The sequence below is a fragment of the Podarcis melisellensis genome (genome assembly GCF_964234715.1).
Source record: "Podarcis melisellensis genome assembly, chromosome: 1".
Classification (NCBI taxonomy): Eukaryota; Metazoa; Chordata; class Lepidosauria; order Squamata; family Lacertidae; genus Podarcis; species Podarcis melisellensis.
This window is the reverse complement of record NC_138528.1, coordinates 115,154,732-115,181,753: the sequence shown is the minus strand read 5'-3', so window position 1 is coordinate 115,181,753 and position 27,022 is coordinate 115,154,732. Positions and strand designations below refer to the sequence as shown.

Below are 27,022 nucleotides of genomic sequence, written 5' to 3'. Positions count from 1 at the left end.
AAGTGCAAGTAGATAAATAGGTACCGCTCCGGCGGGAAGGTAAACGGCGTTTCTGTGTGCTGCTCTGGTTCGCCAGAAGCGGCTTAGTCATGCTGGCTACATGACCCGGAAGCTGTACGCCGGCTTCCTCGGCCAGTAAAGCGAGATGAGCACCACAACCCCAGAGTCGGTCACAGCTGGACCTAATGGTCAGGGGTCCCTTTACCTTTACCGCCCTGAGATCTTTTGAACAAACAAATAATAAAATAAAATTTACTTTCAACTGAAAAGCAGTTAAGAGTGCACACAGATATGTCATTAACCACACTGGCATCTACCTTCCTCAGCAGCACGCAGCACTATCCTAACTATGCCTACTCAAAACCGCATCCTACTGAATTCAATGGGGCATGCTCCCAGGTATGAGTGATGCGGATGGCGCTGTGGTCTAAAACACTGAACCTCTTGGACTTGCTGATTGGAAAGGTGGCAGTTTGAATCTGTGAAATGGGGTGAGCTCCCATTGCTCTGTCCCAGCTCCTGCCAACCAAGCAGTTTGAAAGCATGCCAGTGCAAGTAGATAAATAGGTACCACTACAGTGGGAAGATAAATGGCGTTGACATGTGCACTGGGACCTGTCATGGTGTCTCGTTGTGTCAGAAGCAGTTTAATCATGCTGGCCACATGACCTGGAAAGCTGTCTGTGGACAAACACCGGCTCCCTCGGCCTGAAAAGCGAGATGAGCGCCGCAACCTCATAGTCGCCTTTGTCTGGACTTAAGCGTCCAGGGGTCCTTTACCTTTTTACTTTTTACTCCCAGGTAAGTGAGCTCCCGTTGCTCGGTCCCTGCTCCTGCCCACCTAGCAGTTCAAAAGCACGCAGTGCAAGTAGATAAATATGTACCGCTCCGGCGGGAAGGTAAACAATGTTTCCGTGCGCTGCTCTGGCTTTGCCAGAAGCGGCTTAGTCATGCTGGCCGCATGACCTGGAAAAACTGTCTGTGGAAGCGGACAAACGCCGGCTCCCTCGGCCTGTAAAGCGAGATGAGCACTGCAACCCCAGAGTCGTTCGCGACTGGACTTAACTGTCAGGGGTCCCTTTACCTTTAACTTTAAGTGCAGTTAGGACTGCAGCCATATGTGGAAAGTTGTAACCACAGTCTATAATACTTATAGTGGACGATTATCTGATTATAAGTGAAGAGAAGAAAGGGTGACCCCAAAGAAATCCCACACTAGGCGTCTATCGATATTTCTAAGCTATTAAAAAAGACAAAGAGAACAACATTTGCTTTGCTTCAGTGAGATTTAAGTAAAACAGGCTTCCTTAAAATCAAATTATAGCACGGTGATAAGGGGATGGAATAGGGCACTCACTCTGGTGACTCAAGTGTATCATTTGCTCAAAGGGCAGGTAAAGATGAGAGCAGGAGTAATGAATGCGTACTTGTTCCTCCCTCCTCTGTAACCCTGGGAACCTGACCAGTTCTTTCTCACCTCGCAAGGGTAGAAAAGCCAGTCTCCTTAGTCATTCCATCTTGAACTTTACTTAGGACAAAAGCCGATTTAGAGCTAATGTTAACTTGTGTGTGTATTGATGATCGAGATTCATGTCTAGCAGAGGCAAAAGAGGGACTAAAATGTCTTTTGTTTTTTATTTTAAAAAAACCCTTTAAGCAAAGTTTTAATAAAATCCAGGGCATCGAAAGCTGGGCATGAGTGCTAAGATGGGCAGAGCATTACACACCGTGGGGTTATTAGTGTGGTTTAATAACTGGAATTATTTCCTGATATTGAAATGGAGACATTAAAAACATTGTGGCCGCTTCTAACAAGGAAACAGGAAGCCCAATGCTTTCGCTTACTGCTGAACCTCGTAATAGTCTCAGCCAGATGTTGGAACCTACAGGCATCAAACAACAGTGATCATTATAGCATTCAATCACCCCATTTAGAATGTTCAACAAGCTAAGCAGAAAGCCATTATTTCCACCTTCAGGATAAAGTTTTCCTCGGGCTGCAAATGGAGTTCTGCAATGGACTGGCGCACCAGCTGTTCCAACTTCAGATCCCTTTTCCGTGGAACTTCCAGCAATGGAAACAAGTCGTTGATCAGGCCCAGGAATATAGGGGCATCATTAGTGACTACCTTCGGAAGATTAAAATCCCTGAGGGCTCTCATCAAAACCTTCAGAAAAACCAACATGACACTATAATTAAATGAAATAATAACAAACCATAATATAAGGCATAAAATTAACAAACATTATGAATTAATCATACTTAAACAATTACAACCCATATGGCTTGTTAAACTCAATCTGCTACCTGCGGTGACATAAGACTGGATCCTGTAAATTCAGTGCTACAACATTTCCCCCTCCCCACCATCAATCACGAAGCAATTATTTAGTGTTGTGATTGAGAAAATGGTGTGCTAAAGCTGGCGTTCTTGTGACATGGGTTAGGTACATCGTGGGGATGTCTGCCAAATTCTCTGCCTTGTTTAATAACCACAACATGGCATTAATGTACACAGGTATATTTCATCCATTTAGACACCATTTAAGCAACAGCCTAAGCCACCCAAAAGCATAAGAAAAGGGTGCAAACATATTCTGTCCTACAGGAGCTTAGAGTCTACATTAGACAACATGGTAGACCAGGAGTTCTCAAAGTGTGGTTCATGAACCATCATTAGTTCATGAGCTTCACTCAGGTGGCCAATGGCAGAGAATGTTCCTTTCTCAGAGGTATAAAGCTGCAACTCACAGCAAGTCAGGGAAGGTCTGAAGTGGGGAAAAGAGGATGGCAATGCATTTGAAAGGAGTGGGGATGGTAGAGAGATGGTAGGGCATTCCACAGGGCGGGTGCTACTGGGCAAAATGCGGGGGGGGAGACCCCCCCATGAGATTATACTAAAATATGAGATTATATTAAATTCGATTAAAATGAATCAGTAACTGATGAAATCAACAGTTCTTTGAGAATTAATCTTTCTTATTCCATAACAAGTGAATCAAGATGAAAATAAGACAAAGTCTAACCTGGTCTTCAGGTTTGCTTTGGTCTTCTCGTTTCAGTGATCCAGCCACAACTAAAACGGACTTTATAGCTCTAAGACCCCAGTCATAATGATCCTACGGAAGAGAAACAAACCATCAGTAAATGCCTCATTTTCCTGCAGTTTGCATAGCTTCTTTGACCTCATACACCAGACCTTTAAAGCATATGCAAAGCGCACACACACACGCAAAGAATCCTGGGATTTGATCAGTAAACTACGGTTCACCAGGGAACAATTTTTAAGATTCTAAGAGGGCATAAACAAGTCAATTAAGCACATTCTATTTAAGGGCACAGTCCACAGCGCTGTCTCCAATGGGTGTTTAAACACCCATCTTCTCTTCCCGGGGTACTCATTATAGTTCAGAGAGATGGGGTAGGGGTCTTTAAAGCAGAATTCTCAGCATCCTCACACAACTGAAATTATAAGACACAACTGTTAAAGTGAGATGAAATCAATGTAAGTTTGTAGCATACTGTAGGTAGGCCCAAGACGCTTCATTTGGGTAACATAGTACCTATCATCTATGAAATCATCTTTGCATGTTTCACAGCACAAGTCTATGCAGGAATAGATCCATTCAGTGGGATCTACTCCCAGGCAAGTGTATGCAGGATTGCAGCCTTAGAATAAAGGCTTCCTCATGCTCACTGATAACCCTTACTTCTACCGTTACCATAAGCTTAGTTTACGGGAATATATATACAGGCCAACCATTCTATAAATGCACTCTGATTTAATAGTTAGTATCACTCAGACCTAGTCTTCATGCTTCCTAGCAGGGGTCCCAACTTGAATAAAATATTGGGTGGCCTAGGTAAGCCCCGCCCCATATAACCAATCACATGATGTGGTACATGCAACCATTTGAATGGTAATGCCCATTAACTTGGGGGGCAGGCCCCTCAAATATTTTATGGGTGTGTGTGAAGACCCCTCAGCCCCTAGGAGTTGGCTCCAATGCTTCCTAGAATGATCCAGTAAGAGACATAATTAGCCAATGAGCATCGTGTCCTATTGCTTAATTAAATAATGAAAGCAAAGTTCTCAGTACAACTATACTAAGGATTACGATGGTCTTTTATGCATTGCCACATAATCATTTTAGAGTGCTAAGACAACTAATGTGTAAAAAATTGAAACTGAAAAACCTGCCCATTCCCCAGATGCTATTGTTAGCTTAACATTTACACAGATTCACCATGGAGGCGTGTTGCACGAGCAAAGTGTAAAAATACAAAAGAGGCATGATTAAGCATGTCTGATGCAGTTCTCAATGGTTAGTCAAAAATTAGACAACTCAATGTGTGTGGGCAGAAACTGTAATTTATAAATAATCAAATTCTGATGTAGAAGATATTTTTGGCATCGGACTACAATCCCCTGGTTTAAAAATACTTACAAACCCTTTTCTTCCATTGTCCTGATTTTCCCTCCTGAAATGTTGGAGAGAATGTTTTCCCTGGCCCTACTGATGCCCCCTTTCTGGAGCTGCCGATGGAGTCATGTTAAGTCTGAAGTGGGCCGGTGAGATCCTGCCAATCTTTCACAGAAATGAATTAATTTTTAGTTACACTGAGAAGTGTGGAATGTGTAATTAAGGGACTTAATTAAATTAGGAACCACCTAATGTATTTTAAGAGCTGTTGTTTTTCTTAATTGATTTTAAAAGAATAATCCTTAAATGCACAGTCAAGGGTTGCTATTATGCTTTAATGTTTTCTTTTGTAAGAAACTTTGAGGTTCCCTTCAAGGGTGAAAAAGTGCAACACAAATGTAAAAATAAAGAAATAACTTGCAGTCCTTCGGTTTTATTTTATTTTGGTGTGGCCCCCAGTTCCTGGGCAAAGCATATTCAAATTTTAGGTAATGCTAAGCTGAATTACTTGAGACTGACTTTCACAAATGTGTGAGATTATTGGTCTGTTGTTTAATACATTGCCAATAGTAACTGTTAATAATCTAAATTAATAAATGATATTCATTGCTTTTCCAGCTACCTAAAGAACTGTAGAATTAGCATCTCCCATTTCACAGTTCTGATTAAGACTCCTAGATCCTTTTTCAAATGGACTACTGGCAAGCCAGGTGTCCCCCATCTTAGATTTGTGCAGCTGGTTCTTCCTGCCTAAGTGCAGAACCTTACATTTACTGAAAGTAATTGTGTTAGTTTTGGCCTAGTTAAGGTTAAGGTCATCTTGAATCCCAGTTCTGTATTCTGTGGCAATTCCTACCCCTCCCAGTTTGGTGTCATCTGAAAAGTCATCCTGTTTGTACATAGACATCAATCTTTGCTATGGAATGTCCCCTCCCTCACCTTACCCCCAATCTGTTCCAGAGGTTTGGGTGGAAAACCAGAACAAATGTTGGTGGGCCTGAAAGGAGCAGCTGAAGTTCCATTTCACCAGTGGAAGTCCTTGTTGAAGCTATGTAACTTTGTTGGATGTAAGCCTTTGTCTACCATGTATTTTTAGTATGATTTGAGGGTTGTATTCAACTGACTTTTACTCAGAGTGGACCCATTGAAATTAATAAACCTAAATTGTTGCTGTTGTTGTTTAGTCGTGTCCGACTCTTCATGACCCCATGGACCTGAGCATGCCAGGCACTCCTGTCTTCCACTGCCTCCTGCAGTTTGGTCAAACTCATGTTAGTAGCTTCGAGAACACTGTCCAACCATCTTGTCCATCTTGTCCTAAATTAGCTATGGCCATTAATTTCATGTGTCTACTCTGAGTAAAATTTAGCTGAATACAACCCTAACATATTACTTTTTAAGACATTGTTGTTTTGAATTGTGTTGTAGTTTAATGGTTTAGATAGATCTAAATGGTTTAAATAAATACATAAGATATTTATTTTATATATAAAGGTATTCAGTTACTAGCAAATTCAGACTGAACTTCAGCTACCTGTTTGGAAAGAAGTTCATGGCAAAGTTTGTAGAGGCAAATGAACTTTCTAGAAAGCAATCGGGCGTCCACAAATCCTTCCGCCACCAGCATTATTTCACAAATAAGTTCGAAGTCTGGAATCACCATTGCACAGGGTCTGTCAAATTAATATAATGCATTAAACTGTGAAAATTCACAACACAGCTCACAAATTACTGCACAATCCAAACCTCAGATCTTCCAGGATGGGATCCAGTGGGGAAATCCATCCTTTTGCTTCTCTACCTCAGCCAGCCTCCTGCTGACACAAACCTTTCCCTTACATCTACTGAACATGCATTTTTATATGGATTTTTAAATTAAAAGTTTATGGATTAAAATGGAAATAAAATTGAATGGATCTTCTTCTTTGGCAATCACTCGTAACCAAGTAAGATTGTTTCCCATGAACACAGTCCTAACAGTGAGTCCATAAGTGACTGTGGAGGCCAATTCTGGATCGCCACGTCCTTCCACAGTGGGGACATTGGTTTCCGGGTGGGAGTTGATCACGGTGAGGGTTTGCCAGACATGCCTTCCTCTTTGCATATAGAAGAACACATGTAAAAAATGGACCAGAAACAGACTGATTCACCCGTTTGTAATTCATTTAAAAACAAATTTTAAACATCAGGAATAAAAGATGTAAAATAAATGAGTTGGATTCAGCATTCCTTTTCTGCACAAAGCAAGTAACCTGTGGGCTTTGTCATGATCTCATAGTCTAGCCCTGATCAGAACAGCCAGTCAGATTTGCAGAGTCACCAGCTAAGGATCCAGACTGGGTTCATGACCCTGATCCTAGTGGCCAGGAGGCCACTAAACCAGAAGCTGGTTTGTCCACTGGACCAGATTCCAAAACATCAGAGCCTAGATTGTGTAAAGAGGTAGTGGAATGTCTTATCCAAGAACAGACCTTATTGCACAATGGTTATGCAAGGGCATTAGCAGCCAACTTCGTTCTGAGGTTTGTTTTTTGTACCCAACACCATGCATATTCCTAGATCATTATATACTTACCGGAAAAGAGCTTTAAGGTTTTCTGGAAGTTCTGTCCTTCCTGCATAACCTGGATTAAGAGTTATGAAGATCCCCACGGTTGCTTTCAATTCAATACTCTCGCCTAAAAAATTGAATCTGCGGAAATGTGTGAGTGACACTGTTACAAGCCTCATACGTTAATAATGGGTGGAAAATAAATAATTGAATATTGGGAGTGGGAAAGGGGGAGTCTTCTTCTCAGCCTACCTTTTCTTCTTGTGACGGATGGCATCCTGAATAGTTTTAACCTGAACAGCAACGACAGACAACACCTCCACAGAAATGCGGTTGAACTCATCAAAACACCCCCACACGCCAGTTTGGCACAAACCTTTGTAGATATTTCCAATTGACTAATAATGAAGAGATGGCAGACAGGAGGGGAAAAAAATAAAAATAAAAATCAGTGGCTGAAAGCTAAGCCAAAATTACTGAAGAGAGTTTAAAAACAGCTGCCTTTGTTCATTATTTTAAAAATCTTTCATGAAGGGCAAGCTATAAATGCCACAAATAAATAAACAAAAGGCTAAAGGCGAGGCTCGTTCTTGCACTGGAGATCCCAAGGCAGCATTTTACATTTTCCTAAGGATGTAGCCTTGTAAAAGAATGATATAAAAGGAACACCATCACTTGATATACATAATCTAATCAACAATGCTGACTAAAAATAAATAAATTAAAAATTAGCCATCTCTCTTCACCTTCTTTCCTTTCTGTAATGAAAATGCCCAGAAAATGCTTGGCAAATCCACACCGTGATCAACTCCCACCTGGAAACCAATGTCCTCACTGTGGAAGGACGTGTGGATCCAGAATTGGCCTCCACAGTCACTTACGAACTCACTGTTGAAACTGTGTTTATGGAAGACAATCTTACTCGGCTACAAAGAAGACAAGCTTGCGAAAGGGAGGGAGGGAGGAAGTGATTTCCATCACCAGCCACGCACTAACCTGGCAGCCCTCCACTGCTTCCAGGTGTCTCCCTTAAACCACCACAGCAGATTTTCAGATGCTGAAGGGTGATGGAGCAATATGATGAAATTTCTTCTCCCTGCCCCTGGCCCCTTCTGCTTTCTTAAGGTTTTCTGACCAGAACTCTGCTCAGTGGAGGCTACCATTGGTGGTGGATTCACAAAACTACTCCAAAAGTTTCCCAGCCCTGTTTTCAATAAGGGCTGGACTCCAAAGATGACAATTTTCAGTAACATCTATTAGGCTCTTGGTTATCTGTAGGCTGATCTACAGGCCAGAAAATCTCTCCAAACACAGGTACCGCTGCCCATCCCAGTTTCTCAGGGCTCATGGAAGGAAAATTATTTCCCTCAATTCTCCAGTGCTATTTACCACTCTATTAACAAAGCTAGATGCAAATGTTTTCATGCTTTGTAAATTTTTGGAATTAATTAACAGAATTCAATTAACAAGGCCAGGGGTCTACCTATTTAATTTTCATACTCATATGATCTCTATTATCATCACATTCAAATCACTTTAATGTATGTATCTGCACATCAGTCCTATGTGCTGGGTTGCTTCACTGAGTTATTTCGCACATGTATGATGCTGCACCAATTTAATTTTTTTAAAGCACTATTTCAATGAATGCTACTTGAGCTATCAGAATACTTATAACACCATCACTCCACAAATTTGAATATGGTTCATGATATTATTCTGGTTAATGTTATTCCAGCAAAGGTTATTATGGCATCATTTCACACAGGTATAGCAGAGAGCATGTTTCATTTATTAGAACGGTGCACTAGCAGTTAAAATCCGTACCTCACAAATGTTGTAATATTAGAATAGCATATATTTTATTATTAATGCCTCGTTCTGGGATGGCAGGCTACTGGACAGACCCCCAGTCTATGGCAGCCACACATGCACACCTTAAAAAAACCACTGGAACATAAACCCCTGGCTGAACTTCTTGCATGCCCTATATGCAGTTCTGCCCTTTGGAACACAAGATAGGACAGCACACATGTACAGTTGAAGCTTATCTTCTGATGTAGTTAACCTCAGTAAAAAACATAATACTGCAAGAATTAGCCAGTTATCTGAAATGTCACCTGCGTTAACTATACATGTGACAGTCCCTTCCATGCCTGCAAGCAAATTGTATTGACAAGAGGTGCTCATCCATCATATCACTATGTAAACGGGTGACCATTTGATCTGAGTGTCTTTTTAATCCTTCATTAGAGGTGTTCATAACAGTAGCCCTTGACTTGAAGAATTCATAATTAAATTTTTGCTTTTTCTTCTTTTTAGCACTCTCTGGGTTGCGTCCAATGATAGTCCAACTCAAAGTAGACCAGTTGAAATTGCAGTGGTACCTTGAGTTACAAATGCCTCAGGTTACAAACTTCGCTAACCTCGAAGAGTTACCTCGAGTTGAGAACTTTGCCCCAGGATGAGAACGGAAATCATGTGCTGGCGGCGCAGCAGCAGCAAGAGGCTCCACTAGCAAAATCACACCTCTAGTTAAGAACAGTTTCAGGTTAAGAACAGAACTCTGGAATGAATTAAGTTCATAACTAGAGGTACCACTGTAAAACACACAACTAACTTAGGTTAGTTAATTTCAATGGGTCTACTCTAACTAGAACTAGCATTAGATACAACTCATTGAAACCTTCCCTCACACACACAAAATAAATGCATTAATAAATATTAACACTATTTATTTACACATGTCATATTTAATCATTCCAAAACTATTTACAGATGCTAGTCATCATCCAGTTTGTTAATCTACTCTTGACAAGAACAATGTTTTAGGCAGTAAATGTTTTAAACGTAAACCAGTACCTTATAATCCATTTGTTCAGAGCAGTTGAAAACATAGACCATCATTCCAAGAGAACGGCCTAAGTCCTTGGTGGTTTCTGTTTTTCCTGTTCCTGCAGGGCCTGACAATGCACCACTCATGTTCAAGTGAAGAGACTGTGTCAGTGTAATATAGCATCTGTAGAAACGGAAGCATAAGTTGCATTCTGACGTGGGGTTTCTTGCATTTGTTTTACTGGCTATAATGCTAGCACTTCTAACCTGATTTTTAATGTTCCTTTTTATAGTAGTAGTAGTAGTAGTAGTAGTAGTAGTAGTAGTAGTAGTAATTTATTATTTGTACCCCGCCCATCTGGCTGAGTTTCCCCAACCACTCTGGGCAGCTTCCAACAAAGATTTAAATTACATCAAAATGTCACACATTAAAAACTTCCCTGAACAGGGCTGCCTTCAGATGTCTTCTAAATGTCAGGTAGTTGTTTATCTCTTTGACATCTGATGGGAGGGCGTTCCACAGGGCGGGTGCCACTACTGAGAAGGCCCTCTGCCTGGTTCCCTGTAGCTTCGCTTCTCTCAGTGAGGGAACCGCCAGAAGGCCCTCAGTGCTGGACCTCAGAGACCAGGCAGAACGATGGGGGTGAAGACACTCCTTCAGGTATACTGCACCGCTGTGGGCTTTTTAATGAATATATACTGCCAGGTCACAATACATTTTAAATGGCAGGAAAGAACTATATGCTGGTATACTGCCACCAATTTCTTCAATGCAAAACTCCCAGGTTTCACTGAGTTGGGGAAATTGCAAACAAAGTTTCTCCCCCCCCCCCCCGCACTGGAAACAATTAACATGGAAAGGAGCACTAATCTCTTTCTAGATTCCAATAGATTTCTAGAAGTGGTTTTTATGCTGTTTGAAAGATCACATAAAATGCAATGAACAACTAAGCGAATGTCGTGGGGATCAAATAAAGTGCCGTCTGAGCCCAGTCATATTTCTGTACATCAGAAAAGGCTGCAGAAGAAGCAAATTAAAATCGAGCCAACAATGCAGATGAGCAGGAATAAAGAGTTTTTGAATATTATTAGGCCGTAGTAAAGTAACTACCATATTGTATCATTCTTGCCAATCCTGGCTACAGGGAGCTCTCCAGGGTTCTGTTCAGTGATGACTCACCTTGGATTGGACTTCTGAACTGACATTACTCTTCAAAACCTAACAGTTTAGCTCAACCTATGGGGATCCTGAGGACCCCTCCAGAAAGCCAATGCAAGGGAAGGCAGGAGTCTACTAGACTCCACATGTTTAGCATGTTAAACTTCTCTGTTCCTCTTTCTCTACAACTTGCAGTGCTTAGCATGTGGTGTAAGGCACTTGGTAAACACGGAATAAATGAAGTCTGTCAATTCATTTGTACAATCAGCACTTATTTGCATGTTATGCAAATTATCAAATCCAGTAGCCTATTTAGTCACGTCTTGAGAAAGTGAGGCTCTTCCAACCCACTCTCATTAGCATCCGCTAACCTAGATCCCAGTACAGTGGTACCTCGGTTTAAGAACTTAATCCATTCTGGAAGTCCGTTCTTAAACCGAAACTGTTCTTAAACCGAGGCACGCTTTCCCTAATGAGGCCTCCCGCCACCAGTGCTCTTCAACCATTCGGCTTCTGTTCTTAGACCGATGTAAAGTTCGCAAACCAGGACACTACTTCCAGTTTTGCGGAGTTCATAAACCAAATAGTTTGTAAACAGGGCTATTCTTAAACCGAGGTACCACTGTATTATCTTCCCACATTACCCTATCCCAACTTTCACCTGGTCCTCCTCAGAAGCCTAGAGTTGTTGTGTTATATCTAAGGTCCTTGTTGGTAAGGTCCCAGGTGGAAAAGAATCACAATACTGGGTATTTTAAATCGACATCTTCATAGTTATTGTGGACAGTAATATAAGAGTGCATTCCAATCAGACGTAACACCAAGAAGCAAATGGAGAGGTCACTGTGCAGCAGTGGCTGCAAATGATAAAAGCCCAGATCCAGAAACAACAGTAGCACCTTGAAAGGATGGGACAATCAGGGAACAAATAGAAGACTGTTTTATCAATAGCAAATTACTATATGTGCACCTCCCAATTTATTATTACTATTCCTTGTTTTACTAATATTCACTGTGCTTCTAAATGGAGGGATTTTTTAGTGTCAGATAAGCCAACTCAGAGTGCCTCACGCACACATAATCCAAAAGGTGATTGTGGTGAACTCCATGTTTATCATAGCTAGTCCAAACAGCTCGCCAGCGGCCCAAAAGGAGCAACATATTGCTAGGGTTTTCTATGGAACTCTCCCACCAAGTAGCGTTCAGTTCCACCAGACAGAATTGATCACCAAAGGGACTTCTATTAATGGTGTAGAAACTCAAACAAGGGGAAGAGGCCTTATACCGTGTTACCTTGGGTTACATACACTTTAGGTTACATACGCTTCAGGTTACAGACTCCGCTAACCCAGAAATAGTACCTCGGGTTAAGAACTTTGCTTCAGGATGAGAATAGAAATTGTGCAGCAGCAGCAGCGGGAGGCCCCATTAGCTAAAGTGGTACCTCAGATTAAGAACAGTTTCAGGTTAAGAATGGACCTCCGGAACAAATTAAGTACTTAACCCGAGGTACCACTGTATTTATTTATTAAAAAAGAGATTTGCATACTGCCATGTGATTAAAAAAACCCAAAGCGGTTTACAGCAATAAAACCATAAAACCATAAATAAAAACGATAACATAAACGATAGAAGCAGACATCAATTAACAACTGTAGAAGGGTATGTTCTTAATTGCCTGCATAGACTTAGTGGAATAGAAAAGTTTTAAAACTGGCACAGAAATCATCTGTTGACTCACTAATACACAAGAACAGCAAAACTAACCATACCAAAAATAAGTTTATCTGTGCAGATTTCCATGTTGATTAGTGCTAGCCTCAACCTCTAGTTGGAATCCAGCAGGATAAGCATGGGCACAAAACAATATCATTTGTAGAAAACAAAAACTGCACTTGGTTTACAACAATTTCTCCTCAAACTCTTCATCCGTAGGAGGAAGCCATTGGCCTAAGCAAGTCCCAGTAGCATTAATTCTGCTCACTGTGCTATACTACACTGCTAGACATTTACCGATAAGTTTGACAAGCTTTCCCCCCTAACGTTTCCTCCTTGATTCCTCTTTCCAAACTAAAAGTGTCGTGTATGAACTTTTGGTGACATTTACTCTTCCCAAGGCCCCGTCTTGGCCTTTCCCCTTCCACCATTTATTCAGCCTCGGTTGAGACAGCTTTCTAGGATTCCTGCCACTGACATTGTTCGCTAGCTTGAAGAAATATCTTCTCCTATTTACCGCCCTGTGGTCTTTCATCTCTCATTCTAGAAGGCCCCACCAGGTCCTCCAGCTTTCTCTGAATCCTCTTCTTCCTCATTAGTCTTCTTCTCCGCCCTTGATCTTCATCTCCTTCACCTTTGTGATTGTCTTTTGTGTGCTCTCTGATATCTTTGACTTCCATAAAACCTTTCCCCGTAGCGCTACCATACTTTTGCTTTTTTCTGTGACCATCTCCACATGATCCTCTAACCCTACAATACTTCTTATTATTACTGTATACCTGTTCCCCTTGTACTTTGCAAGTAGGTCTGCCTCCATTGGCTTCTGAAGGAGTGGGCTATTTCCTTTGTCCTTTCCTGATCACAATGCTCTACTTTTTTTCCTTAAACTCCACAAGGTGCCCTCCTTTGTTTGTTCTTGCATGCCCTCCTCCACCACATTGATCCTATGCCTTTACTAAGATCTAATTGATCATGTCACTCTCTGCCCATCTGGTGAAATCTAAGTGGCCGGCCTTTCCTATCTTTTTTTTAACCAGCTGTTTCTGTCATGTACAAGAATGTTATTGTTCTTTTAAAAACTTTTAAAGTTTCACACACACGCACACACAAACGGGGAAGGATAGGTGAGGGATTCAGTTATAGCTAGGTGGATAACTTCATTGTTTAAAACCCCCACACCCTGATACCTTTCTCTTAGAGGCCATAGGAAATGCCTTAACATATTATGAAGAATGGGAAAAAGTTTCTCCCAATGCACAACTTTGAAAGAAGCATGGGACATTATCTATTTATGCATTTTTACTGCAGAGAAAGAGAGCACTTTTCTAGCAATTATGGAAATGTAACTTTTCTGCCTATAGTCAGCAGTAGTATGAGAAGGGCCATGGAGTAGGTAGAAAATTCACCACACTAAATGCTGATAGTTAAGAGAGTACTTTCCTGTTGCTTTGTCTCCTGTTACCTGTCAAAATAAGAGCTCTGTGAAACTTGTACAAAGCATAGAAATCAGAAACATCTAGCTCAGCAGGAAGATAATATTCCCCAGCATACATGAACAACGTAGATGTTGTTCTTAACATTATCTCCAACTAATTCCTTTGTGTCCGAGAGCATTTGGTGAACTGGGTTAGCCTAAATAGTCTATGAACATTAAAAGCTTGCTGGTGGATGAATTTCTACTAAGACAGTCCAGTTAAAACAGTTATAATCTGAAGGCGAAAAGCTTGGCCCTTGGATGTGGCCTCTGATTGCACTGAGGTCAGGATAGCAACTATATCTACTTCTAAGTCAACACCATGACAAATTCCTTTAGGTGACTGAAAGAGGTGCTTCTGTTAAATGGACACTTGGCCACAATAACCCAAGGCCACAGTTCAATTTGAAATTTCTGTAGTTGTTTTTTTTTAAGCATCTACCTGTAGAGAGTATTGTTAAAGCTATGGTTTTCCCAGTAGTGATGTATGGAACTGAGAGTTAGACCATAAAGAAGGCTGATTGCCGAAGAATTGATGCTTTTGAATTATGGTGCTGGAGGAGACTCTTGAGAGTCCCATGGACTGCAAGAAGATCAACCCTCTCCATTCTGAAGTAAATCAGCCCTGAATGCTCACTGGAAGGACAGATCGTGAAGCTGAGGCTCCAATACTTTGGCCACCTCATGAGAAGAGAAGACTCCCTGGAAAAGACCCTGATGTTGGGAAAGATGGAGGGCACAAGGAGAAGGGGATTGCAGAGGACAGGAAGACAGGAGTGCCTGGCGTGCTCTGGTCCAGGGGGTCATGAAGAGTCGGACACGACTAAACAACAACAAACAACACCTGTAGAGATCCATTTAAGACTCTGTGAATCATGCCACATGTTCTTGCGTTTGGTATTTCAAAGCCTATAATGGCCATTGAGATGCTTATTTATTAAGAGCTCAGTCCTGTGTATTCACTGAGCCAAGTCTGAAGGGAAGAGTAATCTGAAAATGATTATGGAACAATACATTCAAACTTGAGCACTAATGGGGATCGTTTCCTGACATGGAAAATGAGTTTGCTTGGAGACAGAGCAAATGAAGGGAAAACATTTAATCAGTGATTATCTATATGGTAGCTTGATATTCACTTCATCAACACAACCTGCCCTTGATTATATTTTTCAGAAATCCTACCTTCTTTTAAATGAAGGCAGAAAAAAGAATTAGAAAGGCCTGGACAGCAAAAAATAAAATAAAAAATGCCTCACAGTCCTCTTGATCTTATTTTTACTTCTAGCAGTTTGTCTTTAGAAACCACACAAGATTTTGATTTTCATGTACGCAGGCCTGAAATCTAGTCATATATGGTCGTGTCTGGTTTAGATAATTATGACAGGATCTGAGTCTTCTAATAAATCAACACCTAGAAAACAGGGGTGGACATCATCTTCACTAAGCTTCAGCACCATCCAACTATTATCAAAACAGGTACCCAAAGTACCCACGAAATCTTGTTCCCATATGCAACCCCATCAAAGATTGGTCCATTCAGTGGCTTAGACCCTATGTTGCCCTTCCACAAAGGAAACACACATTCCAGTCACTGCTGGCTCAATTTTTCTCTAATTTTCTCAGCACCTCCCACATTCTTCCAGTGGAGCAGATTTTCAGGAGACAAGAGAGGGTTGCTGGAGAAACTGGCAGAAATTACCTGCCTGCATCCCACCCCTTCCTTCCTTCTGGAGCATCTCATGAGCAGAGCTCCACTCATGGCAACTTAGCATCCAAAGCCATTATCTTTATTCGTATCGTCTCCGTTTCACACACCACCACAATGGCTCAATATGCCATTCTTCCTGGAACATTTCCAGATCAGCAAAATGTAGGTAGCAAAATGGCATGGAAATTCTCGGTGCCAGGCAGAAAAACAAGTGCCATATACTACGTGGTATGTTTGAGGCATGCATCACAATGAGGCTTTTACAAGCCTGGTAAAGACAAAGTGTAGGCTATCTCCCATGTAAAATGATCCTTATGAAGGTTGTGAGAATCAACTTTTTCTTCTGGTGTCATGTATCAGAAAACACAGCTTCGAAAATATCCTCTCTGTTGGAGATGTTGTCAAAACTTTCTCCTGTCTTGACTTTAAAAAAAAAAAAAATCTTTCCTGGAGCTAATCTTTATGCCCGGATCTCACTATTCCCAGCCTCCCTTCATCTTCTGCAGAAAAGACGCCAGAAAAGAAATATGATTTTTGACGCTAGGCGGGCCAACCGTGCCTGTTTAGAGCACCTAGGCTGTGCCCTGCTTTGTGTTTCTGTGTGTATGTGTACCCTGAGTACAAAAGATGCCGATGGCTGTGGAAAACAAATCTCATTCACTTCTTAGAAGCTTATTTCCTTGCCTGATCCTTACACAAAATGGTAAATTAATAGGAATTTTCCATATTTTCATGCCACTTGGCAGCTTGATTATTTAAGTGCTTACTCGGTGCATTGAAAAAGAAACCCTAATCACCCCTTCAAAGTACATGGCTCCACACAAGGCTTCCCATGTCTCAAAATACAGAAGGATCATCATCACCATCATAATAGCATGGCAGCTGTGCTTTCTGCTAGCCAGGAAAGTTAGTCCTGTATATAGCAGACACACCTCAGCTACTGTCTGCCATCTGCCTAGTTAGCAGGCAGACAGCCACAGGAGGAGACAGAGACAGCTGCTCCCAACAATGCAGACAACATCAGTACTTCCTTAAAGGCTCTGGCAATGTGGATAAACAATTTCGGCGGAAAGAATATTCAAAATTGCTGCAGATTTTCTCCCTGCAACTGTTATTATGCATTGCACCACAACAAGATGATTATGTTCAGTGGAAAGTGATTTTTATTCAGCAACTGTTAAAAGAGTTCTGCACAGGCGCTTTCTTTCTTTTTAAACAGAGTGCCAGATAACAAGTCTAAAGGACCATTGTCCTGGAGAAAAAGCATTCATTCCATGCTAAAATAATAAAGGGACGTTCTTTTCCCTTTTTTAAATGAAATACACAGCTATTGTGGACCAATTCAGCACTGCTTCTTCAGACCCAATGATCAACATTAAGAAAATACAAGGAAACCTCCTGAGTTCAGAGACGGAGAAGCTCTCTAGATGTCATTGGACTCCCAACTCAGCTGGAAAGGAGTCTGGTGGGAATTGGAGTCCAACACCATCTGAAGTTCCACAGGCTCTCCATCCCTGGTCTGTTTTAAGAAGGGAATTGCAAACGTTGCCCTCCTCTCTGAATATTCACATTGTTCGTCACAGTCCTGGACCTTTCGATATTTTATTCTTACATGTTCACTGGCAAATCATGAGATTGAGAAGGACCTCTAAGAGGATGGAACATGAAGGCCTACCACCTACCTCTCTTACAGCCACCTCCCTTCAACCAGTTTCAATGCGGTCCTCACCTGTTGGTCAGTGGCGTAATTACAAACCTGGGGCTGTTTGGATTTGGATTTGATATCCCGCTTTATCACTACCTGAAGGAGTCTCAAAGCGGCTAATATTCTCCTTTCCCTTCCTCCCCCACAACAAACACTCTGTGAGGTGAGTGGGGCTGAGTGAGAGACTTCAAAGAAGTGTGACTAGCCCAAGGTCACCCAGCAGCTGCATGTGAAGGAGCAGTTCCCCAGATTACGAGACTACTGCTCTTAACCACTACACCACACTGGCTCCAAGGTATTTGTAAAAGTACAGAAACTGAGCATCACAAATGTTGACAAAGCACTTGTCCTGTTCTTCATCCCACCTACCACCTACCTCTCTTACAACCGCCTCCTTTCAACCAGTTTCAATATGGTCCTCACCTGTCGGTCAGTGGTGTAATTACAAGCCTGGGGCTGTTTCCAAGGTATTCGTAAAAGTACTGAAACTGAGCGTCACAAATGTTGACAAAGCACTTGCTCTGCTCTTCGTCCCACCTGTGACGCAACTGCGATAGCCAAGTAAACGCCTGTCCATTGGAAACCTGAAATGTAAAGAGGAAGAGAGCAACAGGTTAACAGATGTTTCCGGAAACAGCCCAAAGAGTAAGGAGAGAAAAGGGCGGTCTGGACTGCAGCCTTTCTGGCCACAGTTGCTTCTTGTGCTGGCTGAACATAATCCGCTTTTGAAACTCCCCTGAATTTCAAAAGCAGCTTATCAAGTGCAGGGCTGCTGTATAAGAGCAAGGGGCAAAGGGATCCTACTGCCCCCACAGAGTTCCCTGCGTGGAGCCGGGTGGCCTATAGTTTAATGCAGAGATAAAGGGGCCTCTAAGCTCCTTGGCCTCCCACTTGAAGCTTAAGTAGGACCCAGTCATCAAGCAGAAGAAAACAAAATACTCTTTGCATACATTTATTGGGCACAGCTATTCAATTTACCTCTTGAAACCATCAGTTGGTTCTGCAAAGGGCAAGCCATTGACAAAGCTCAGCTACTTTTCTCCATTTCTTATATTCCTTCCTTAAAGACAAGCTACACAGAATATATATTGCCCTCAAAAAGAGCTCAAATGCTTAGCACCTCACATTGCAGTAGCCTAAACCACTAGAGCAGTGTTTCTCAACTTGTGGGTCCCCAGGTGTTGTTGGACTACAACTCCCATCATTCCTAGCCAGCATGACCAGGTCAGGGATGATGGGAGTTGTAGTCCAACAACATCTAGGGCCCACTCTGGGGAGAAAGTCTGTGGGCAGGTAGGGTCTCAGTCTGCGTACCAGATGGAGCTGATAAACAGCTGCCCTGGACACAGAATTGACCTGTGCCTCCATGGACAGCTGTGAGTCCAAAATGACAGGCTGCCCACCTGGTCCTTCAGGGGCACAGTTACCCCATTCAGGACCAGGGAGTCCTCCACACCCACCCACCTCCTGTCCCCCCCAAACAGTACTGCTGTCTTGTCAGGATTCAACCTCGATCTGTTAGCCGCCATCCATCCTCCAACCGCCTCCAGACACTCACACAGGACCTTCACAGCCTTCACTGGTTCCGATTTGAAAGAGAGGTAGAGCTGGGTATCATCCACATACTGTTGAGCACCCAGCCCAAACCCCCTGATGATCTGTCCCAGCGGCTGCATGTAGATGTTGAAAAGCATGGGGGAGAGGACAGAACCCTGAGGCACCCCACAAGTGAGAGCCCAGGGGTCTGAACACTCATCCCCCACCACCACTTACTGAACACAGCCCAGGAGGAAGGAGCAGAACCACTGTATAACAGTGGCCCCAGCTCCCAGCCCCTCTAGATGGTCCAGAAGGAAGTTATGGTCAATGGTGTCAAAAGCCATTGAGAGATCCAGCAGAACTAGGAAACAGCTCTCATATTTGTCCCTAGCCCGCCGGAGATCATCGACCAGTGCGACCAAGGCAGTTTCAGTCCCATGATGAGGACTGAAGGTTTAGACTACAGTGCCACCCAGTCCCTATAAGAAGCTGCAAGGTACATGCTCCTCCATCCGGTCTCTACTTCTCTCAGCATCTGCTACCTGAAGAAGCTGCATCACTCTGCCTAGTAAGAGAGCCAGTCCTCAGTGCAGCCTACTGAGAGCATCTTGCTCCCCCACCTCCCTAAAAAAGAAAACCCAAAGCTGTAATTGCCTTCTGCATGCAAGACATGAGCTTTACCACTAAGCTGTTGGTACACAGAGCATACACCCATTTTGAATAAGGCCTAAAAGGAGCTTTTAAGTTATCATTGACGTCTTGCCGGGTGGGGGGTGGGCAGCCAACAATGCACTAAAAGAAGAGAAAAGAAAGTACTCTGCCAAAATTAATATCCAATCATAGTATTTTATACAATTTAAATCGCAACGCCAGCTGGAATAAATGCACATTTTCATGGTAACATTTAACAGGTCTGGGACAGATCACTGAGAACCTGCTGTCACTTTATAGCATACATTTTTAATAAGACACTTTAAACATTTGGACAAACACACACATATCTATATATATTTAAATAGCATTTTTTCAACTGGTAAATGCAATTATCTTCAGTCCTGAATCGAAAGAAAAAGGACAGAAATTGACTGGATCAAAATATTCTGTCATCATTATACATAAGCAACCCGAAATCTTTTCAACAAATGAAATTATTCTTTATCTTATGCTTTTAAAAATGCATTAGGGTAATTGCTCCGCAACAAATTACCTTCTGTGCTATAAGCTTGGCTACAACATCTCTAGCATGTACATCAATTGTGCATATTGTCATGATCTTCTGACGATCTCCAGGGGTGAGTTCCCCTAACAGCATGTTTATAAGGGCGTTCAGTTGAGCAATCTGCAAAATAATTATATTTCAATGGAGATATTACACTGTGAAGGGAAAAAAACCTATTATATGTCAAGTGCTAAATGGAGCAGTTCTGGTAGCAAGGCATACTTATTGGTGCTTTTAATCAACGCAAATAACTTTTGCAAACTAATAGTGGTATTGTTTTCTGGTAATTGTAATTTGCTTCCTTAATAACAAAGATACACTTTTCAGCTAGTAGCCATTACTTTTATTCCAATATGAATTAAATACTGGTGGGCAGACTCATTTGTACTGCATTTGCTTTAGTGTTCAGCGTGATGGAATTATTAAGAGGTTGAAATGCAGCACATATCATACAGCATTTTAGAAAAACAATCCGTAATAGCCAAACGGTGCTTTGTTATTTAAACTCCTTTATCAAAATTAAGAGAGGGGGAGAGGATTGTGTTCATTTATTCTGCTGCATTAGGAGTACAATCATATGCTTAAGATCTGAAGGCTGAGGTGCTGTAGAATTGGGCAGAAGCCTATCATGTCAGTGGAATGCCACTCCTGTGTAGGAAAAAGGGAGAAATTAGATTCAGTTTGCATTTAAAGGTGAACGAACGTGTCTGATGACTGTCTGCTACTGTCTGCTGTGCTGGTGGTGGTTAGGGAACTGTTCTCTATTGTCTGCACTGTGGTTTTGAGTCCAGGAACTCCCTCTGCATTGCAGGCATGGGAAAGGTGAGTGGGACCATCTCTCCTATCCCTCTGGTAAGGCTTAAACTCAGTGGCGTAGCGTGGGAAAAGAGGCACCATCCAGGGTGGGGGAGGAGGCGAGACATTTACGGGGGGAGAGAAAAGAGAGAGGGTGGGGAGAACAGGCAGGAGCTCTCCCCTCTGGCTGCGCGGCGGCAGTATACCTGAAGGAGCGTCTCCACCCCCATCGTTCTGCCCGGACACTGAGGTCCAGCGCCAAGGGCCTTCTAGCGGTTCCCTCATTGTGAGAAGCAAAGCTACAGGGAACCAGGCAGAGGGCCTTCTCTGTAGTGGCGCCTACCGTGTGGAACACCCTCCCATCAGATGTCAAATAGATAAACAACTACCTGACATTCAGAAGACATCTTAAGGCAGCCCTGTTTAGGGAAGTTTTTAATGTGTGACATCTTCGTGTATTTTTGGTCTTTGTGGAAGCCGCCCAGAGTGGCTGGGGAAACCCAGCCAGATGGGCGGGGTACAAATAATAAATTATTATTATTATTATCTGGCCTCCGCTGCTGGCGGGAAGGCCTCTGGAGACCTTACTGCAGTCCAGAGCTCGCCCCACCGCCAGTGCGGCGGTGATTCAGCCTCCGCTGCTGGCGGGAGGGTCCCCATCCCACCCCCCAAAGCATGGAAGACGTGCCGGCAGCAGGAGGCCCAGCAGGTCACAAGGAAGCACCAAACCCAGGAGAGGATCCCCCCATCCGAACAATGACTATCATCAGTGCAGGTAAGATTTTTTAAAAATTTTGATCATCTACAATACCGTCTGGCCTGCCTGGTGCTCTTGCATGGAGCGTGTCCTTTGAAAATGCATCTGTGGGTTATTTGCGGGCCCCTCCTGGTGTGCATAGTGTGCATAGGAATTCATTCATTCCCCCCCCTAAAAAAAATATAGCCAGCCCCCCACATGATCTGAGGGACAGTGGACCGGAAAGGTTTGCCGACCCTTGCTCTATGCAGCCCCACTGAGCAGGGAGGCTGTGTTTTATGCCTTCTTCCTCCCTTCTGTGTTTACGTGGCTCATCAGATAGCAAGGAGGAGAAGCAATAAGTGGATGTGAACTCCTTGGAAAGGACACCTGGGATCTGCTCCACCTCCAGCCACTGAGATCTTTTGATGGAGCCCACTTTTATTCATGTATTTGTTGAAAGGAACTTGAATACTGCTGAATATTTCGCAAATTCAGCGGTCCCTCATGACTAGTGTGGCAGGCCATCCCCTGTGGAGCTCGCTGCCAACAGAATACTGACATGCTTTCTTTTAGAGTTTTTCCCAAACTGTACTGAGTTCAGACAAGCCTTCGGGACACGAAATTTTTACCAACCAGTTCTTTTAATGTTTGTATTGATGCCCTTGTAGTATTGTTTTTATGCGTGCACTGCCATATTCATTTTTGTGTGGGGTGTGCCATAAATATTTTAATAATAATAATTGGTGCTGGAGGAGATACTCGAGAGTATCAAGAAGATCAAACCTAGCCATTCTGAAGGAAATCAGCCCTGAGTGCTCACTGGAAGGACAGATCCTGAAGCTGAGGCTCCAATACTTTGGCCACCTCATGAGAAGAGAAGACTCCCTGGAAAAGATCCTGATGTTGGGAAAGATGGAGGGCACAAGGAGAAGGGGACGACAGAGGACGAGATGGTTGGACAGTGTTCTTGAAGCTACCAGCATGAGTTTGACCAAACTGCGGGAGGCAGTGGAAGACAGGAGTGCCTGGCATGCTCTGGTCCATGGGGTCACGAAGAGTTGGACACGACTAAACAACTAAACAACAACAACAATAAACTGTCAGCAGCAAAGGCTATTTCTGGGGCTGATGCTGGGACATTTGTGTTGCAAGCTGTGCGTTTTGTGGCACGTTACACATGCTCCGCTTTCGAGGGCTATTGCACTTGCCTGTTTGCGATTGTAATCTTTCAAGGCCGTTTCGAAGCCTTCCTCAAGCCGGTCAAAAGCCATTCTGACATCAGCTGCCCACCAGATTTGACTGCTGGTTAAAGCCACTTGGGCCGGGAAGTCAAACAGCCACTGGTCTCGGGACTTATCCTCGTAGGCTGCCACAGCTTCCATTATCTTCTGCTTGACTGTCCTGTGCATGACCTCCTCCAAAGAGCTTAACCAGCATTCTGCCTGAAGCATGTAGACAGGCACACCGATATTATAGAGTCAAGCAGTAGAAAAACCCACTTCTTTTTAACGTGCTTTCGTGCCTCTTTCATACAATGTACACAGACAAAGGAATAGAAGGGAAATCATTCATTCAGATATGTCCTTAGTCTCAGTAATTCCTGCATACCCACCCCCATTAATTCCCCCTGTGCTCGACAAGAGGGGGAGCTCCCCTCCAATTCTGAGGTTCTAGGACTCTGTGCTTTTAGGTGGTGCCTATCAATGACCTTTCACACAAGGTCCTGTTTTTTGCAGGTTGCGTGAGATTGCAAGTTCCTCTGCTTTCCTTGGACCTAGAATTCCAAAAGCCCTTAAAGAGATGCAGGAAGAGGCTGCTGGCAGGCTGATAAACACAGTACAGCGGTACCTCGGGTTAAGCACCTAATTCGTTCCAGAGGTCCATTCTTAACCTCAAACTGTTCTTAACCTGAAGCACCACTTTAGCTAATGGGGCCTCCCACTGCCGCCGTGTGATTTCTGTTCTCATTCTGAAGCAAAATTCTTAACCCAAGGTACTATTTCTGCGTTAGCGGAGTCTGTAACCTGAAGTGTATGTAACCCGAGGTACCACTGTATTAAAAACATATATATATTAATTGGTTTTCACATATTACTTTAAAATACCGATGTACCAAAGCCAACACCATTTCCTCCCCATCCCCCCATACATTTACATTTCTATTTCCTCACTCTATCATATTATTCTTTTCTCCTTCCTCCCACTTCCCTCTGCCCCCACTCGATTTCCTCCACATTATACAATTTACAATAATCTTTGCATTCTACAACCTTCTCAAATCATCTATATATTCTTATTATCTTTCCTTACAAATTTTTCTTCCAACTATGTATTACGCTTCCCAACTGCTTCTGACCTTCCTTTTATTTTATTTTTAAAATAAAATAAAATACATAAATAAAACAAAACAAAATAAAATACTTGATTTGCACTGACTTGCTGTGGACTTTACTAAGCTAATTGTTCTCAGCTCGAGATCCAGATATGATACCCTTCTCCTGGCTTGCTCTCTGCCTCTGGATTTACCTGCCCCTTGCAGAAACAGGGCTCCGAGAAGACCACAAACTCTCCTTCTCTGCTGTACATCCCTATGGCCATTTGTATTTCAGTGTTTGTGTCCTCTTCAAATTTAAGGTCGGCCACATTGTCAAAGAGCTTCACCAAGTGCCTGGTAATCTGTTGACCAGTTTTACAAAGTTAATAATGTTATGGCTTCAGTTTGCTGCCATCAAGAATTAGCAAAGCAAACAACGTCAGTGGGAGAAGAAGAAAAATACCTGCTTGGGATGCGTTCCTTTAGAGATGATTTCTAACAAATCCACTGCAGAGACAAAATAGAATCTTGGAAAGGTGAGTCTCTTGGCATCTAAGTAATCGGCTAAGGATTTCTCACAAAGTGTGAGCCTGAAAAACAAAGTCAACAAATGTAAAAGAAAGAAAGACAATTAGAATTGCCAGTGAGGTAATCACTGGAGTCAAGTACCCATAATCTATCTTGCAGAAGATAGATTGCTGGCAGATCACTGAGCAAGGGTTTTGATTTTCAATTATAGCAACAAAAATTCTCCTCTCCTTCCCACAAAAAGGGCTTTTAGAACCCAGTTCAGATGTATACTTCCCAGTGGCGTAGTGTGGGTTGTCAGCACCCGGGGCAAGGCAAGTAATTTGCACCCTCTAACCCGTGGATTTGCGCCCCCTAACCCTAACTCCCAGATGTTGCGCCTGGTGCGGCCGGCCCCCCTGCACCCCCCACGCTACGCCACTGATACTTCCATAAGTAAGCCTTAAATCCATTTAGGTCAAACCTTTGTTGAAGAACTTCCAGTTTTCCAAGTAATCCCATCTGGGTTGTTACTTCTATGACCTTTTTTGCCTTCACCACCACAGCCATAAGTTCCTGAACAACCAAGAGGGAGGAAAAGCAGAAGGAAATGAAAATAATATTTCAAAGTGGGATGGAGCTTCTTTTTGAGAGTCAACAGGGCATTTCAAGCGGAGTGTTGCATTTGCATAGGGAAGAGGGTGAAAATCTCTGCTCAGCCATGAATGTGAATTTTAGACAATCTGGCTAAGTCATATTTAGTCTGAAAAAATATGTCTGTTAGAATTACCTGCTTTATGTGGTTAATTGTGAGAAAGGATCTGGGCAAAGAGGTTGAATAATTGTAGTAGTAAGTGATGCCAATAAAGGTATTTGATTTGATTTGATTTAGTAATAGTAGTAGTAGTAATTGGTTCCAAGGTGGGATACAAAAAAAAATAAATATTCAGAATTTTAAAGTAATTAAAACAAATTACCATCATGGGACTAGAGTGGGTACAAAACACACACATCTCAAGTGTGAGAGGCCAGGGTAAAGAGATGCATATTCAGCATTCAACTTCATTATACAGTAGTTTATTATTATAATAGTAACACAGCTTTGAAGACGGTCTTTAAGCTGTCACCAGATCAACATGACTACCCCTTGGAATTCAATAGCCTCTAAAAATTCAGCAGCTATAGAGTTTAAGAGAGATTAAAATTGCAGGCTTTCGGTTCTGGCTTGCCTTAATGGAGGCAGCTCCCATGGCAGCGGGAGAGTATAGGCGATGGAAAAACAAGGATGATATCATTATTGCAAATTCCTCCCAGGGGCAGGGGAGGTTACCTGGTTCTCGCTCTAGCATGGAATGCAGGGGCCAGGGAGGTGCTGAGTGCAAAAACACTTTGCCTGGCGAATACCCTCCTACACCGCCCTTAAGAAGCTGGGGTTCCCCTGTTAATTAGAGCTTAATTGAACTAAAGTACATGTGCATACCAGAAGAGCTGAATTACAAATTGCAGAACAAACCAACTGCGAGGACTTTAAGGTTTGAATTTGAGATAAGTCTTCATTCTTTTCTCTCTCACATAGTTTTTGGAGAAGAAAAGATTGAGATGCTTGTTCATACCTTGAAATCCTTATCAATCCCCTCAAATCTTTTAGCATCTTCTGAAAGCTGCTTCCGTATATCCTCAGAATTGGTAAAAATACTCTGGAGATGAGCCCAGGTTTGCTGCACTTCCAGCCACAGTGAAATTACCATGTCTGCTACCATTAAGATCTTTTGCCAGCTGCTGACCTCCACCAGGAAATATTCCACATATTTACTCATGAGGATGTTCTGAAGCAGCACCTGCAACAATATTTGAATACAGCCATGTACGGTATTTATTAATTTGCAATTTATATTTATTAGTTGCCTCTTAAAATGATTTAACTAGGTTCTATAATATATATCAAATATAAACAAGGGCAGGATCTACATTGATCTGTAAAAATGTTATTAAATGTAACGTCATATAACTCTCAATGCAATTTTCCACTGTCGAGGGCTCGCTGCTCTACAGCGCCCTCTGGTGTCACATTTTAATAACACATTTCTAATGTTATAAATGACCAATGTACATCCGTCCAAGGTTAAGACTAGGAGTGAATGAGTCTGTCAGTTTTGTTTTCTCTCTGCTTCTCATTTTTCAAAGTTTACTATTTGCCCCATTTCCACATTTAAGAAGTCCACATGAAAATTCATATAGATTTAAATGCGCATTTCTCCCAATGTATGTATTTTGTGTGCAATTTTGTCTAATAATACACACTCCCACAAATATTTTTTGCTAATATACTGCAGTTT

The 27,022-nt window shown here is 42.4% G+C and overlaps 1 protein-coding gene across 1 annotated transcript in view; it reads right to left on the bottom strand.

Moving 5' to 3' along the window:
* The window catches only part of LOC309363323 (dynein axonemal heavy chain 11-like), a 216,175-nt gene that overhangs the window by 158,087 nt on the left and 31,066 nt on the right, over positions 1-27,022 (bottom strand). The window contains exons 17-29 of the mRNA XM_081899478.1: positions 26,300-26,524; positions 25,171-25,262; positions 24,643-24,769; positions 24,392-24,541; positions 23,074-23,307; positions 20,320-20,451; positions 17,997-18,157; positions 9,839-9,995; positions 7,229-7,374; positions 7,001-7,117; positions 5,960-6,098; positions 3,028-3,120; positions 1,974-2,168 (exon numbers count right to left, since the gene is read on the bottom strand). Of these exons, the coding sequence (XP_081755604.1) occupies positions 1,974-2,168; positions 3,028-3,120; positions 5,960-6,098; positions 7,001-7,117; positions 7,229-7,374; positions 9,839-9,995; positions 17,997-18,157; positions 20,320-20,451; positions 23,074-23,307; positions 24,392-24,541; positions 24,643-24,769; positions 25,171-25,262; positions 26,300-26,524 (1,968 nt within the window). The remainder of the gene's footprint in view (positions 1-1,973; positions 2,169-3,027; positions 3,121-5,959; positions 6,099-7,000; positions 7,118-7,228; positions 7,375-9,838; positions 9,996-17,996; positions 18,158-20,319; positions 20,452-23,073; positions 23,308-24,391; positions 24,542-24,642; positions 24,770-25,170; positions 25,263-26,299; positions 26,525-27,022) is intronic.